At 64.3% G+C, this 13446-nt stretch overlaps 1 protein-coding gene across 3 annotated transcripts in view; it reads right to left on the reverse strand.

Moving 5' to 3' along the window:
• The window catches only part of COL18A1 (collagen type XVIII alpha 1 chain), an 89394-nt gene extending 76245 nt beyond the window's left edge, over positions 1-13149 (reverse strand). Inside the window, exons 1-2 of one of the 3 annotated variants that reach the window (XM_064577846.1) lie at positions 13015-13149; positions 12830-12924 (exon numbers count right to left, since the gene is read on the reverse strand). In XM_064577846.1, the coding sequence (XP_064433916.1) occupies positions 12830-12924; positions 13015-13025 (106 nt within the window). In that variant the 5' untranslated portion in view covers positions 13026-13149. Of the gene's footprint in view, positions 1-8826; positions 8970-12829; positions 12925-13014 lie in introns of those variants that run through there. The other 2 variants (XM_064577849.1, XM_064577856.1) reach the window with 2 other exon arrangements.
• Between the last annotated feature and the right edge of the window lie 297 nt (positions 13150-13446).

Raw genomic sequence — 13446 nt, forward strand, 5'->3', positions numbered from 1 at the left:
TGTCCTCAGGGGAGGCCTCGGAGGGAGCTGAGCACCCCAAGCTCAGGTACCAACACCCCTAGGACAGAGTGGGAACCAGCGTGGGTACCCCGGGGGCTCGCGGGGAGCTGTAGAGGCCAGGCCTGCAGTGTGGGGGCACACGTGAGAAGCAGGGATGAACCATCATCCAGGAGAAAGGCAGGACCTGCACATGGCACGGCAGGAACCAGGCCACAGGAGCAGGGCCCACACGCGGCCATGCCCAGCTGCCAGCTGAGAATGTGGCTCCCCCAGTCCCTGGGTCCCGGGAGCCGTGGCCCCTGCTCCCTGAGTCCTGCACTGCTGTCTCGTTCCCCACTGCTGGCCCCAGAAGGTTCCAGAGGGCGGCGGGAGTGGGCCTTGGGGAATGCCACCCCCACCCGCCCTCCCTAATCCTGTTGCTGGGATACCCGCAGGGGAAGAAACGCAAGCATGCTGGATTAGTGTCTGGACAGCACGACCTCTTCCCTCCTTCCCAGATGTGATGGGGACCGAAGTCGCTCAGCGTCCTCAGCTGAGCAGGGATCAAGGACGGAGCTGTCAGGGCACCTCGTGGGGACAGCCCTGCAGCGCGAGGGCCATGCACGGACTGCTCCCGGGCCCGGGGAGCCGCCTTCCTTAGCGATGACAGAGCTCAGGTCATGCACCCAGACGCCCCTCGCACACGCGGGACAGTGGGTTGCTGCCCTACCACCCACAGTCCCTGCTCAAGAACACGTCCAGCAGGGGCTCTGCATCCAGCCGGCCCCCTCTTCCCCTCCTGCCCCCCAGAGCTCGAGGGGCCGGGGGTCTCCTGGACGCCCAGAGGGCGTGAGGACCTGTGGCCATGCTCTCTGAACATCCACTTCCATTTTTCTCCAGAAGTTGGTTTTAATTATTTGCGCCCATCAGAGCATCTAAACAACCTCTTGTTTTGAGTCAGAACCATGTGGGCCCAGGCCACGTAGCAGATTAAATGACCCGTATGTGGAAACTAGCCTCAGTGGGCACTGCTCCCAGGACGGCCTCCGGGGACGGGGTCTGCGGGGACGCGGCAGGCATCCCACCTCCCCTTCCGTGGACCCGGACTGTGTGGCCTCCAGTGTTGGCTGCAGTGCTGATTCTCTTGCATACGTTTACAAAATGAAATAGTCTTACGGGTCATGAACGCTGCACAAGCAGGGGGACCCAGGCCCCTTCCCTCAGCGCGGGGCCAGGGCAGGCTCTGGGAGGGCCCGCCCACCGTGGGTTCCACCCAGTGGCCCCAGGAAAGCCGGAGCCCCAGCAGGCGCCCCCCAAAACATCACGGTCGGCCGCTGGTTCCTGACATGGCGCAGGCCTCTCAGGGCTGGCCCCATCCCCGCACTGTGTCGTGGGGTCACAGGCCCCAGACCCCAGCACGAGGCAGAGACTCGGCGACATTGGCGACGTGGGCAGGCGTGGGCATGCGCGCCCTGAATGCGGCTCTGGCAACCCAGAACGGGGCCCGCCCGGCTTCGGATGCCCGTCTGACCTGCTGGTGATGTAAACAGAGGAGACAGGACGCGTGGGGGACCCTGCTGTCCTCATGCTTGTCTGATGGAAGACAAGAGACAATGCAGCTCCGTGGCCGAGACTGACATCCATCCTGCCAGGAGGACAGTGGGAAATCCTCCAAAAGAAGCGTTTGGGATCCCAAAGGTCACCTGTCCAGCCATTCCTGGACAGGACGGTGCTGAGCAGGGTCTCTTAACGGACTGGACGCCGGACCCCCAGGGCCTGTCTCACGCAGCTTTACGCTGTCCAGTCTCACGCGTGCGCGTCACGCCTGCCATTCCATCGAGGAGAGCGGACACACAGACAATACCAGGTGACTTTTCTTCCCCAGCACGCTTGTCTCTCCTTCATGTGTGGACGACACTGTGGGTTTTCGTTACGGGACAGGGTCACCAGCACGAGCGCCACGTCCAGCCCCCGCTCACGCACGCACTAGCCGGGTGTCAGGACGGACAGCAGGCGGAGGTCACTGCTCCCGGGAGGCGGAGGGGTGTCCGGAGCAGAGCCGCACGGCTGTGGACGGGGGCGGGGCTGTCGCACGGTGGGGACACGTGCGGACGTGGAACAAGGCCGTGGCGCATCCACCATCTGCTCTCCTGCAGACAATTCTCCTGCCCTCGTCCCTGGGTGTGACGCAGCCCGCAGTGGAGCAGCCTCACCTGGCCCCGCGGGACGGAGACGACACGCCCCAGCTCCTGGGTGATGAGGTCAGTGAAGCCTGCGGCAGACGTGACCCCCAGAAAGGGCCTGGAAGCCACGGGGGACAGCAGCAGCGCCCCGCAGACATTCGGACGCCCCGGCCGGGGGGCCCAGGCCCGGTGGGACCTGGCGGTCTGCTGCCCCCCGAGGACAGGCTGGCACACACAGCAGGGAGCCCGCACACCCCGGGAGACCCCGTGACCCAAGGCCCCGGCTCACGGAGGGGAGCTCACGGCCACAGGACACACACAGCTCGGGCGGCGACGGGCCGAGGGGCGGTCGGCCGCGGAGGCAGGAGGAAGACAAGGACGTCGACGATCTAGCTAAAGAGAAAAGGAGGTGCGTGCAGCCGCAGGAAGGTCTCCCGAGGACCCTGTCTCGTCTCGGTGCCCCGCCTGGGCTTCCGGAAGCTCAGACTCACGGAGAAAAGAAATCGCAACCAGCTGGGCAGGTGCGGCCGGCGGAGTCTCAGCGCCGCCTCTAAGTGACCCCCGCACACGCAGTCCCGATCGCCCACGGAACCCCTGTGGAAAGCGCATCAAGGAACTAGAACCTTTGTTAAAAAGACGAGGGCAGAGGTCAAATGAGATGCTTCCAAACACGTACAAACTCACACAGTGAGTAAATCCTGGAGCACTGCATCAACCATCGTGTGAGCAGGAGGGCCGCCTGTCAACCGAGGCAGTGAGGCCCTCGGGGGAGACCGAGGCAGGAGACGGTTTGTCCAGGCGGTGGCTGTGGGACTTCCAATCGAGCCGCAGGTCTGCGTGGCAGGGTTCAACCAGTAACTGTTTACTAACTAGTTAGGACTCAAAATCCAGTTTAATTAGGACTTAGACCGGAGCACAGGTCCTAGGCTGGGACCAGACCACAGCGGAGGATTGGCCTGGCCCGGGGGCCTCTGGTGTCCCATCGTATGAAGCGATGCCACCCCCCTCCCCGACCTGGGGAGGAGCTTCACGCCCTCCCCTGCGGCCCCATCTCGTGGCCGCTCCTGACCCGAGTGGGGCCTGCAGACCTGCACAGAGGCCCAAAGACGCCTGTCCGCTTCTGAGAGCCTGGGGATGGGAACTCTGCACCCCCAAGTCCGCGGCCCAGCCTGCAGCCCCTCCCCAGCATGGGGCAGCCCACAGCACTGCCCAGAGGACACAGAGCCAGGCCTGCGGGAGCCCCTCGTCCTGCCTGGATGTCCCCCACATTTGCCCCACGTGTGAGGTCCCAGAAAAGGCACTGTGCCCAAGAACGGGTTAAGGTCGCCCATTATTCGGGAGCAAACAAGAGCAGCATTAGGAGGTGTGGCCAGTGTGGCCCTTTCCTGAGCAAACCAGTCTCCACGCGCACCCCCCACCGGGCCTCCATGCACTCCCGCAGCGGCGTCCAGATGACCCCGGACACATGAGCGTCAAGTGCTCCCAGACGGCTCAGTGCACGTCTGGTCAGCCCTCTTTCTACGGGAGGCGGGGGTGGAGCCAGACGGGGCCCCCAGTCCTCTGCCCCCAGTCAAGCTTCCCACCCCCCACATGCCCACTGCGCCCCGAGGGCCCCTGGTCAGCCGTTCCTGGGCGTGTCCAGGCCCCTGGCTGTTGCCCAGGGCACGCGGGGCTTGCTCTGCTGGGACGGGAGCGTCCCCTGAGCTCTGAAAGGCTGCTGGGACGGGCCCATCGTGGGTATCGCTGGGGGGAGTCCTGGCCCAGGAGGGTAGGTGTGCAGGACAGGGGAGCTGGCCGCCGGGGCCTGAGGGGCAGGAAGCACATCCCGGGGGCCCTGCACAGGTGGGGGGACCGGGGTCTCACATGGACACAGGACTCTGCGGACGAGAGGCCTTTGCAGGGACCACGAGCCCGCCCCTTCCTGGGACCGAGCGCGGGGCTGGGCAGCGTCCTGCCACTGCAGGGACAACTCGCCACAAGGCTGGTGGCCTAGCGCAGCACACGTTCAGTTTCCCACAGCCATAGGGGTCAGAAGTCCAAAATCCATGTGTCAGCGAGACCGGGCTCCTTCCCGGAGGCTCCAGCAGAGGATCCGCTTCCTGTCATTTCCAGCCTCCAGACGCACCTGCACGGCCTGGCTCGCGGCCCCTCCACACCTGCAGAGCCCGCTGCCCCGCTCCCTCCGACGGCGTCTCCCTGGTCCCTGGCCCTGCCCCTCCTGCCTTCCCCATCCTTGTTGGGATGCCAGGATTCACGTGGGTTTCTCTGGGGGCTGACCACATATGCCATGGGATGCAGAAGTATAAAGGAGGGATTTGTGTCTGGATTCTTAAGTGGGGACGTTAGGTGTCTGGAATGCCGGCATGCCATCTCCCTCTCATGGGTGGGCGCCGCTGTTTTCGGGACGGGGACGGGGGCTTCTGCCTCCGGGCCATCCACAGGGGGCCAGGCCAGCGGCCAGAGTGCAGGGAGGGTGGCCCAAGTCTGTTTAAAATGTCAGATTTCCCCATAAGGACAAGAAAGGTTGTGTTGGGATGGGTGCTTTTTCCTTTCTGGGTCCAAACCTCCAGTGGTATTCTTAATTATTTTCACAATAAAAGGTTATGAATGAGGAACATGGCAGATTCTGAGCCAGCCCTGGCTAAGCCAAAAGCCCTGGGGGTGCAGGCTCATTTTAGCCAGAAAATGCCCCGAGGAGGGTCCCCCTCTGTGCCCAAGACAACCAGAGGTCGCTGCGGACAGTGCCTGCCGCAATGGGCACATGGTGACCCCACAGCAGACAAGGGTCAGCCTCGAGACCGGAGGAGGCCAAGCAAGAGCCAGGACCTTGCCACAGGGCAGGAGGGCCCGGGGCCCGGGAGGGGCGTCTGGTTGCAGAAGGGCCCCCCTCCTCCCAGGGGCCGAGAGGCTGAAAGCGGTTCAGCACCAGGCGCAGATTTGCTTAGGGTGGCGGGAAGCTGCTTAGCTGAAATCATTACTTATGTAGAAAAAGCCTCTCCCTGCCCCATCGACACCTGGCTCCAGGGGCACCTGCTGGCCTGCGATCCTGTCCTAGAGCGTTTCCCAGGGGACCACAAGTGAGGGGAAGGTGTGTGACCGGGGGCTTGCAGGGCAGCGTCCAGGGCCCCGGGGCTGGAGGGGACTTCACCTCCCTCGGGACGCAGGGTAGGGGAGAGGGCCGGAAGGTGAGCGCAGGCCGAGATGACAGATGACAGGAAGGGGGCCCAGTGTTCTCCCCGAGCCCTCCCCAGACGGCTCGACATCAGGCGCGGTCCAGATTTACAAGCACAGACGGGCCTGGGTCCAGGAAGCTCCTGGCTTGCTCGCCGGCTCGCCGAGAACAAGAGACTTTCTCAGCAGGAGAATTTTTTTTTAAAGCAGCAGCCTAATAACAAGATCCAACAAGCAGAGGCAGGTCCGTGGCCCTGATCCCTCCAAAGGGACATGTGGGTGGGCGTGTCTGGCCGGCGGGGCAAGAACCCCCGAGCACTCGGGGGCGCAGGCGGTGAGAGGGCGGCTTTGTCTAATATAAACCATCAGCTCAGCAGGCACAGCCCACCGCCAAGCAAGAAACGCAAAACCATGTCCCGGTCATGGTGCCCCCCGTCCCTCCGCCCAGGCCCTGCCCAGCCCGCTGGGTGGAAGCCGTCCCCATCATGGTCCCCAGAGCTCAGCGAGACATGATCAGGACCCATCCCAGAAAGCCGACGTGTGATGTGCACTCCCTGAAGGAGTGTCCCATTAAATCCCACAGAGCCCCACGGCCCGCTCCATTTCACAGTTCACACACAGAGGCACAGAGAGGGTGAGTCACCGGCCCAGGGTCACACAGCGCTCGGGAGCAGCTCTGGGACTCACAGCTGGGGCCTGGGCTCTCACGCATCCACGAATGCCAAGTGGACAGCCGGCCCTCCACCAACTGTTCTTTCCAAGGACTAGCCCGCATCCCACACCCACAAAGGCGGAGCGAAGGCCTTAGCAGCTAACACGAAGCACGTGGCCTCCCATGTGCCCTGCTCACCCACACGATCCTCACTACGCTCCTGTCCTGCCATGCGGCCGAGCCCTGGCGTGGTCCCTGCGCTCGGGTCCACCTCTAAGGGAACAGGTCATAAAAACTAGGGAAAAAAACAACTCCGTGCCTCGAGAAACAGCATGGGCCCAGTGGAGGCTGCCCACACTGTAGGAAGTATGCGAGCCACGCATCTGCAGCCGCCAGCCCGAGCAGGCGAAGCCATGAGGACCACGCGTGGCGGAACGTGGACACCGGGAGCAGGGGAAGCGATTCGGCCGGTCCGGGCTCCTGCGTGTCCACCTCGCTGGCGATCAAAAACTTACAAAGTAGAAAGAACACTGGAAGGATTTTGCCCCCATATGTCGCATTAGCCAGACTTCCGAAGTGACGGCGCGCGGCCCTGGCGGCTTGGGCTGGCACAGACACTCACGCTGTCCGTCCGGAGGGACGCCCTCCCCTGCCCGAAGGCCCCCAACCACAGCCCCACACTCAGCCCGCGCCCCGGCCAGGGGGCTCTCGGGGAGAGAGCCGTGACATCAGAGGGTGGAAGGAGGCTCTTGGCGGCCTGGGAGACAGAAGTCCCCACGCAGGAGACACACGGGGCTTTACCTTCCCGTCTTTCTCGGCAGGCAGGGCACCTTACACGCAGAAGGTGCTCAAAAATGCACATAGGAAACAGGAAGCCAATGGATGAACGGACGAGGGGCCAGGCGGCTGGGCTCACCCCGAGGGACCCAGCAGAGTCACCAGCGGGGCCTCGGCACCCATGGTCTCCCAGTCCTGCACCAGCCAGCCCCCCGCCTGCCCTCAGCCCCCGGGCCCCCAGCCGGGAAGCAGCCCAGACACTGGCTCTGGGGCTCCACTCTCTGGGGCAGGACAAGGGGCCCACCTTGGCCTCTTTCCTCCCCCGAGCCCACTGGTGGGTTAGGTCTCTGCCACCCAGCCAGCCCACCGAGGGTCTGGGGATGCTACCCCCTGTCCCCACATGCCCCGCCCTTCCCGACAGCACAGGGTGGGGACCACACTCTCCACGGGGCACTGAATCCATGATTCCTTCCAAGATGAGGTCCCTGGTTGTCTAAATGGAAACATGGAAAAAAGGTCTCCGTTCATCCTGGAGGCGTAGGGCGTTTGGACTCAGGCCCCTGCAGAGAGCCGTGGGCCCAGCCTCCGACTCCGAGCAGATGTACCCGCAGCTGCACGAGCCGGTCACGTTGCCGGGACAGGGACGTTCGCTTTGCACAGGTAGGCGCCAAGAGGCGGTGAACCCGCTGCTGAGCCACGCCCTCCCTGCACCCCCTTCCCGTCAGCCCGTCACCCCAAAATAGGGGGGCGCCTCCCACATTCACCGAGGACAGCCGTGTTAGCAGGCTCTCTGCAGACAGAGGACGCCCAGCTGTCAAGGGCCAGCACCAGCTCGAGGATTCCCAAACTCGGGTGCAAAACAGAGGACGCCTAATGGTGACTGATTCTGAATCTACTCAAAGGAGCAGGGTAAAGCCAAGTACTTCAGATGAGAATCAAACGAATGTGTGGATAAAATACGGACGTAAACAGCACATGGCTGCCGCAGCTCCAGCCCAGGCCCCGCCCTAGGCGCCACGAAGCTCCTGCAGCACATACCTCCCCTCCCATCACCTGGCCGGCCCTCCTGAGCCTTTGGCTCCGGCCTGATGTCCTCTCCCAGCAAGCCCCCTGCGAAGGCCAGCCTGGCCCGCGGCAGCGCTCTCGCCCACCCCAAGGCCTCCTGGCCCTCCAGAAACCAGGCGTGGCCGAGAGCCCCGCCACCACCCAGCCCAGCGCTGGGGGCCGCTGCCCGCGTCCCGGGGATCAGCCCGGAGGGACCCCGTCTGCCGGCAAGAAATCCCAAAACGAGGTACACGCCTGCGAACAGGTTCTCCTTTCTGGGGCTGCAGGCAGCCAGAAAGGCCGTGCTCGGGCTTGTCGGTGCCGGAGGTGCTGGGGAGGCAGGATGCGCTCCTGCAGGCGCAGCGGGCGGAGCACTCCCCTGCCCTGCAGCCCCCAAATTTCGTCTGACTCAGCGCACCCGCAATCAAAAGCTCCTTCTGACAGCCACCCTGCTGTGGCCCAGACCCACCAATCCAAAACACGATCAGCCCGTGGCGCAGCCGGCCACGAAGCCTGCACACCACTGCCAACACTGGGAAGGGCTGGGGGGCCGAACAGAAAGGGCCCCCGGCGTGGAGGTCCAACGTGTGGCATAAAACCACGATGTACATCAAATGCAGCGTGTGGTCGAAAGACGGTTTGCAAGATGACCACCTGCTGCTCACAGCACCCTGCAAAGACTCTTTGTGCCACCGGGGAGGGAGGGAGCCACGGCGGCAAGGTGAGGCGTGGAGCAGGGCCTGCACACACGGCAGGAAGGTGGGGAGGGCGCCCGGAGGCCCAGGCATCCTTGGGAAGGAGCCAGGGCCTGGCAGAGGGCTAGTCCCAGACCCCAAAGCCCAGGGAGGGAGGCCACAGAGCGTGGAGGCCCCAGAGGACACTGTTCTCATTTTGCTGCGCCATTACTGTCCAAATGTACCAAAGTTAATAATTTGATAAGCACACCAAACATACGTTTTAATTTTCCCAATATTTTACTCCTCCTCATCAAGAACAATGTCAAGTTTCTGGGAGGTTTACCCGCCGGGTCCCGTGATGTCCACCTCTCCCGGCTGAGGCCTGAAGCATGGACGGCGGGTGCTCAGCCAGCTGTGTCCTCTAGAGAGGGGCTGCCATCTCCAGGCACGTCGTCCGCTCGCTCCCGGAGAACAGTGACCTAGAGCCTCAGGACAGGGAGACCAGAGTGTAACATCTGTGACCGGCCCACACAGGCACGGGGTGGCCACACCTGGACCAGAGCGGCAGGGGCACACGTGCCACCGGGCAATGGCCGCCCACCGCAGACGGAGCCGGGGCTGGGGGCTGCTCATCAGCCAGACCAACTCGCTCCACGCCACACCCCCATCTGACCCCTAGAGCTGGCCAGAAGGCGGCCCAGCCCTTCCCAGCAGGCCTCAGGCCATGAGAGAGGAGGAGACTCACTAGACATCATGTCAGAAGATGGGTTTTGCCCCATTCAGCCAGTCATCGGCTATGAGGTTCTGGGGAGCCTCAGGCCTCCCCTGGAAGGTGCCGGGTGGGCAAGGGTCTCCAACACGTGTCCATCGCCAGGCCCTGGAGGGTCCCCATGTGCCCTGACCTCGGCAGCGTGGAGCATCTAATGGATCCCCTTTTGGGGGGTGGGTGGACAGCAGCTTCCTGAGAAGCAGGTAGGCCAGCCCCAGCCCTGGATGGAGGCTGAGAAGTGGGGCATCGAGGAGACGCCTCCCTTTAGGCTACACATGGACTGCAACTTCCCCTCCCAGCCCGCCTGCCCTCTGGGGCCCCGGGCCTGTTCTCTGGGCAGCATCACCTCCCACACCAGAGAAGGAGGGGGCTATACACCACACCCAGGGCCCCTCCACCTCTCCCAAGGGCCCAGAGAATCAAGCCTTTTCAACAATTTGGATGAAGGGAACTAAGCACTTGTGGAGAGAGAGCATGGGTGTGTGGGTGCACATGTGTGTACGTGCATGTGCACATGCATGCATGTGAGTGTGTGGGCCTGTGCCTATGTGTGCGCATGTGCGTGCTCCTGCGTGTGAGCGCATCTGTGCGTGGACTGTGTGCATTTATGTGTGTGTGCATGCACACAGACATGTAAGTATGTGCACACGTGTATCCGGTGAGATGCAGTGAAGGTGGGGGGCAGGGCTCTCTGGATGGGGTCGGTGTCACTCTTTCTAGGTTTTCCCCGCACAGACTTTCCCCTCTCCTCCTTCTTTTAAAGGAAAACAGGAGTACCCTGAAAAACAAGTTTTGCTGAAATTCAAAACTATCTTATGAAGTCCCGCACCCGAACCCTGAGACGCCCCTGAAGCCGGGCCACAGCCTCACCGAGAGCCAGGCCCTAGAAACAGGCCGCCTTGGATGAGTGTTTCCCATCTGCTTTGGTCCAGCACTACCGGGGCGCCGTGGCCCCAGGACGACACACACCCACAGACATGGGCTGTGTCTCATTCAAATGAGGCCCCTTGGAGGCCCACCGAGGGACCCTGAGCTTCCTACTGGAGTCTAGTGGTGAGAAGGGCTGGGCGCCCCAGGCCCAGGGCAAAGGGGCTGACAGAGCCAGGTGCCCAGGCCAGAGACAAGATGACCTGGATGGAGACCAGGGTCCTGGGCATCCTGCAAATGCCTGCCACACTGGGTCCTTCTGCCACAGCCCCAACTCTGCCGTACTGCTCACAAACACCTCCGGGGCGTCCGCGGCCACTCCAGCCCACAGTGAGTCCACACACCTCCAGCAAGAGAGGGGGCCTGCAGGCAGCACTGAGCCTCCGAGGCCACAGACAGGCTCGGCCCGTGGACCCCCCAGGTGTCTAGGTACGGGGGGGGTGAGAGCACAAGCCCCGTTTATGACCATCAGAGCCATAGTGACCAATCCTTAGACAAAACAGCAAAACACTCTTTTGGGGGGGGGGGAGTTAGGTGCAACACAGAGACATGGAAAAATGCATCATTTTTAGTCAGAAAAAATGTGCAAATCAGCAAACTGGGCCTCAAACCTTTAATTCCCAAGGGCGATTTTTAAGGGTTTCTAGAAGAAATTGAGCCTCTGCTAAGCTAGGATTTCACACACATTGAGTCTTCTCCAATACACCTAGAGGGGGCAGTTATTATCCCATTTCAAGGGGACTTAGTCCCAGCAGGGGTGAACCCCGTGCTCCCCACTGAGCCCGCTTCCTGCATTAACCTCCAGGATGCAAAAAGACCTGCATTCCACCGGGGGCCCTCCTTCCTTCCCAGAGGACCCGAGACTGTGGCAGCCCCAGGGCAGCCACAATAGTGGTCGGGACACTGAGCACACACGGTGGTTCCCACCCGCACTACCCCCCCGCCCCAAGAAGTCCACCTTAAGTCCAACACCCTACCCTCAGATCTCAAGATTGCATCTCACCAAAGCTTACTGACATAACATTGTATTGTTTCCACTCTGTGGCTAAGAGCCATCAACCCTGATTTCCTCCCCTTTGATTACGAAGTTTCATAAACCGGAGGCTGGGCGCTCCCGGGTCAGATTAGAGAGGAGGCATCAGGCTTACAAATTCCAGCACATGCAGCCCTGGGCTGGTCCCTGTGGGCTTCGCCGCCGCCCGTGCAGCCGCGGGGACGGCCCCTGAGGCCAGGACTCACAGCCCCCACCAGCGGCCCTGGGCGCTTGCTAAGAACCCAGAGGACACGATGCGCTGTAAGGCAAAACGTGTCCCCCAAACGTCCCTGGAGTTAACTCACATAGAGGAGGAAACAACAGGTGTTGCCAGCTTCTCTAGTGATCAGGGGGCAGTTACTTTTTTAAAAGGTCTATGCCGCTGTCTACCCAGGTGGCTACGCCTACTGGAAACAATGAAACAAGTTATAATTTCTCTCTCTCACGTCTGGCCCTCCTCCCTGGCCAGCTGCGGCCAGCAGGTGGGTCGCTGCTTCGGTGACCAAGTCACATTCTCCCACGTTCACGCCAACCTGAAGAGGCTGTTGGGGACGAACGTCCACACAGCATTGCAGCTCCACCTGGGACAAAACGCCAGACTCCCTCGGGGTGGGGGCTCCCCTCGGTGACTAGCATGGCCCGCGCCACCTCCTCCCCTTTGTTGGCCCAGTTGGGAAGACAACCTGGCCGACCGCGTGTTTGCGGCCGGGGTCCCAGGAGCTGGCCCGGGAAGTCTTAGCGCGGCTGGGACGGCGGCCCTGCGCACAGTCTGCGGCCCACGCGGGAAAGCCGAGGGTGCCGGCCAAACAGCGGGCTTTGAGCATTGTTCCCGGCCGCGGGCCTGGCGCTCCGCCGCATCAAAGGGGACCGCGCGCAACCCGACACCCCGGCGGGCGCGGGGACACAGGCCTGCGGCCCGGCGGCGCACAAAGGCTGGCCCTGGGAAGCCCGGGCGGTTTCGCCTCAACAGGTTGGAAACGCAACGAGGGCGCTCGGCGCTGCACGGTCCGCCCGGAGACCTGCCGGGGCCCGCGCGCGGTCACTCCCGGGCCCGGAGGCGCGACCCACTGCGGCCATTCAGGCGCTGGGAGGGACGAGCCCCGTGACGCGGCCACAGGCCCTGCGGGCCGGCGGCTGGTGACCGGCGTCTCCGGAGCCCCTGCGCGTGGAACGGCGGCCGCCACCACCACAGCCCCGGCCCCTCGTTGGCCCTCCGCCGGCAGCGCGGTCCGCCAAGCGCGCCAGCTTCCCCGCCGAGTCGCCGAAGTTTGGTCACGACGCGAGGGGCTCAGGAAGTGGACGGTCCCACTACCCCTCGGCCCAGCCGGGTCTCCGACCCAGCGGCGCGCCGCGGTGGCGCGGAGCTCCGCAGCCTAAGAATGAATGGCCGGCGCGGGACACTCGGGACACACGGCCTCGGCCCGACCCCGTCCCCCTCCTCTCGCCCCCCGCCGGCCACCTGCGCGCGTGGGCAGAGCCGGGCAGCCTCCCGGGACCGAAGCCGAGATGCGCTGGGGTTAAGGCCGCCGCCGCCTGCACCGGCCAGAGACCCGCACCACGCCCGGCTGGCAGGGGGCCGGCCCGGCGAGCCAACCTTCGCGTCCCCGCCGGCCTTACCTGGCTCCGCGGAGGCTGCGCGGACTCCGAGCAGCAGGACCAGCGGGGCGAGCACGTCCAGGAGGCTCCGCGGCCTCGGCCGCAGCCAGGGCCACCTGCGGGCGACAGGCCACAGGCCACAGGTTAGAGCGCCGTGCGCGTCCACCGCCCGCCCGCGCGACCCGCTGCCCCCGCCCGCCCCGCACCTCGGCGCCATGCTCTGCGGGCCCGACCGTCAGCGCCGCGGATGCTGCGCGCTCCGCAGCGGTGCGCCTCGGCCAGCGCGCTCCGGCCGCCGGGTTGGGCAGGGGCGGGGCGGGGCGGGGCGGGGCGGGGCGGCGGGCCCGGGGCGCAGGCACGGGCAGCGGCGGGGCGGGGCGCGGGGGCGGGGCGCAGGGACGGGGCGGGACGAGGCGGGGACCGAGCGGGGCGGAGCCAGGGGCGGCCGGGGGCCACGGGACGGGCAGGGGAGGAGCGGAGACCCGGCGGGGCGGGGCCGGGGGCGCCCGGGGGCGCGCGGGGCGGGGAGTGCGCGGGGACCAACTGGGTGCGGAATGGGATGCAAGCCCGGAACCGTGTGACCGCCTCTCCCCCGGGTCCTGGCTGTTTCTCCCCGCTCCCGCCTTCCGTCCCCTGCG

Source organism: Mirounga angustirostris, unplaced genomic scaffold (genome assembly GCF_029215605.1).
Source record: "Mirounga angustirostris isolate CCGP_5_RB_7025 unplaced genomic scaffold, mMirAng1.0.hap1 SCAF_1, whole genome shotgun sequence".
In the NCBI taxonomy this organism is placed as follows: domain Eukaryota; kingdom Metazoa; phylum Chordata; class Mammalia; order Carnivora; family Phocidae; genus Mirounga; species Mirounga angustirostris.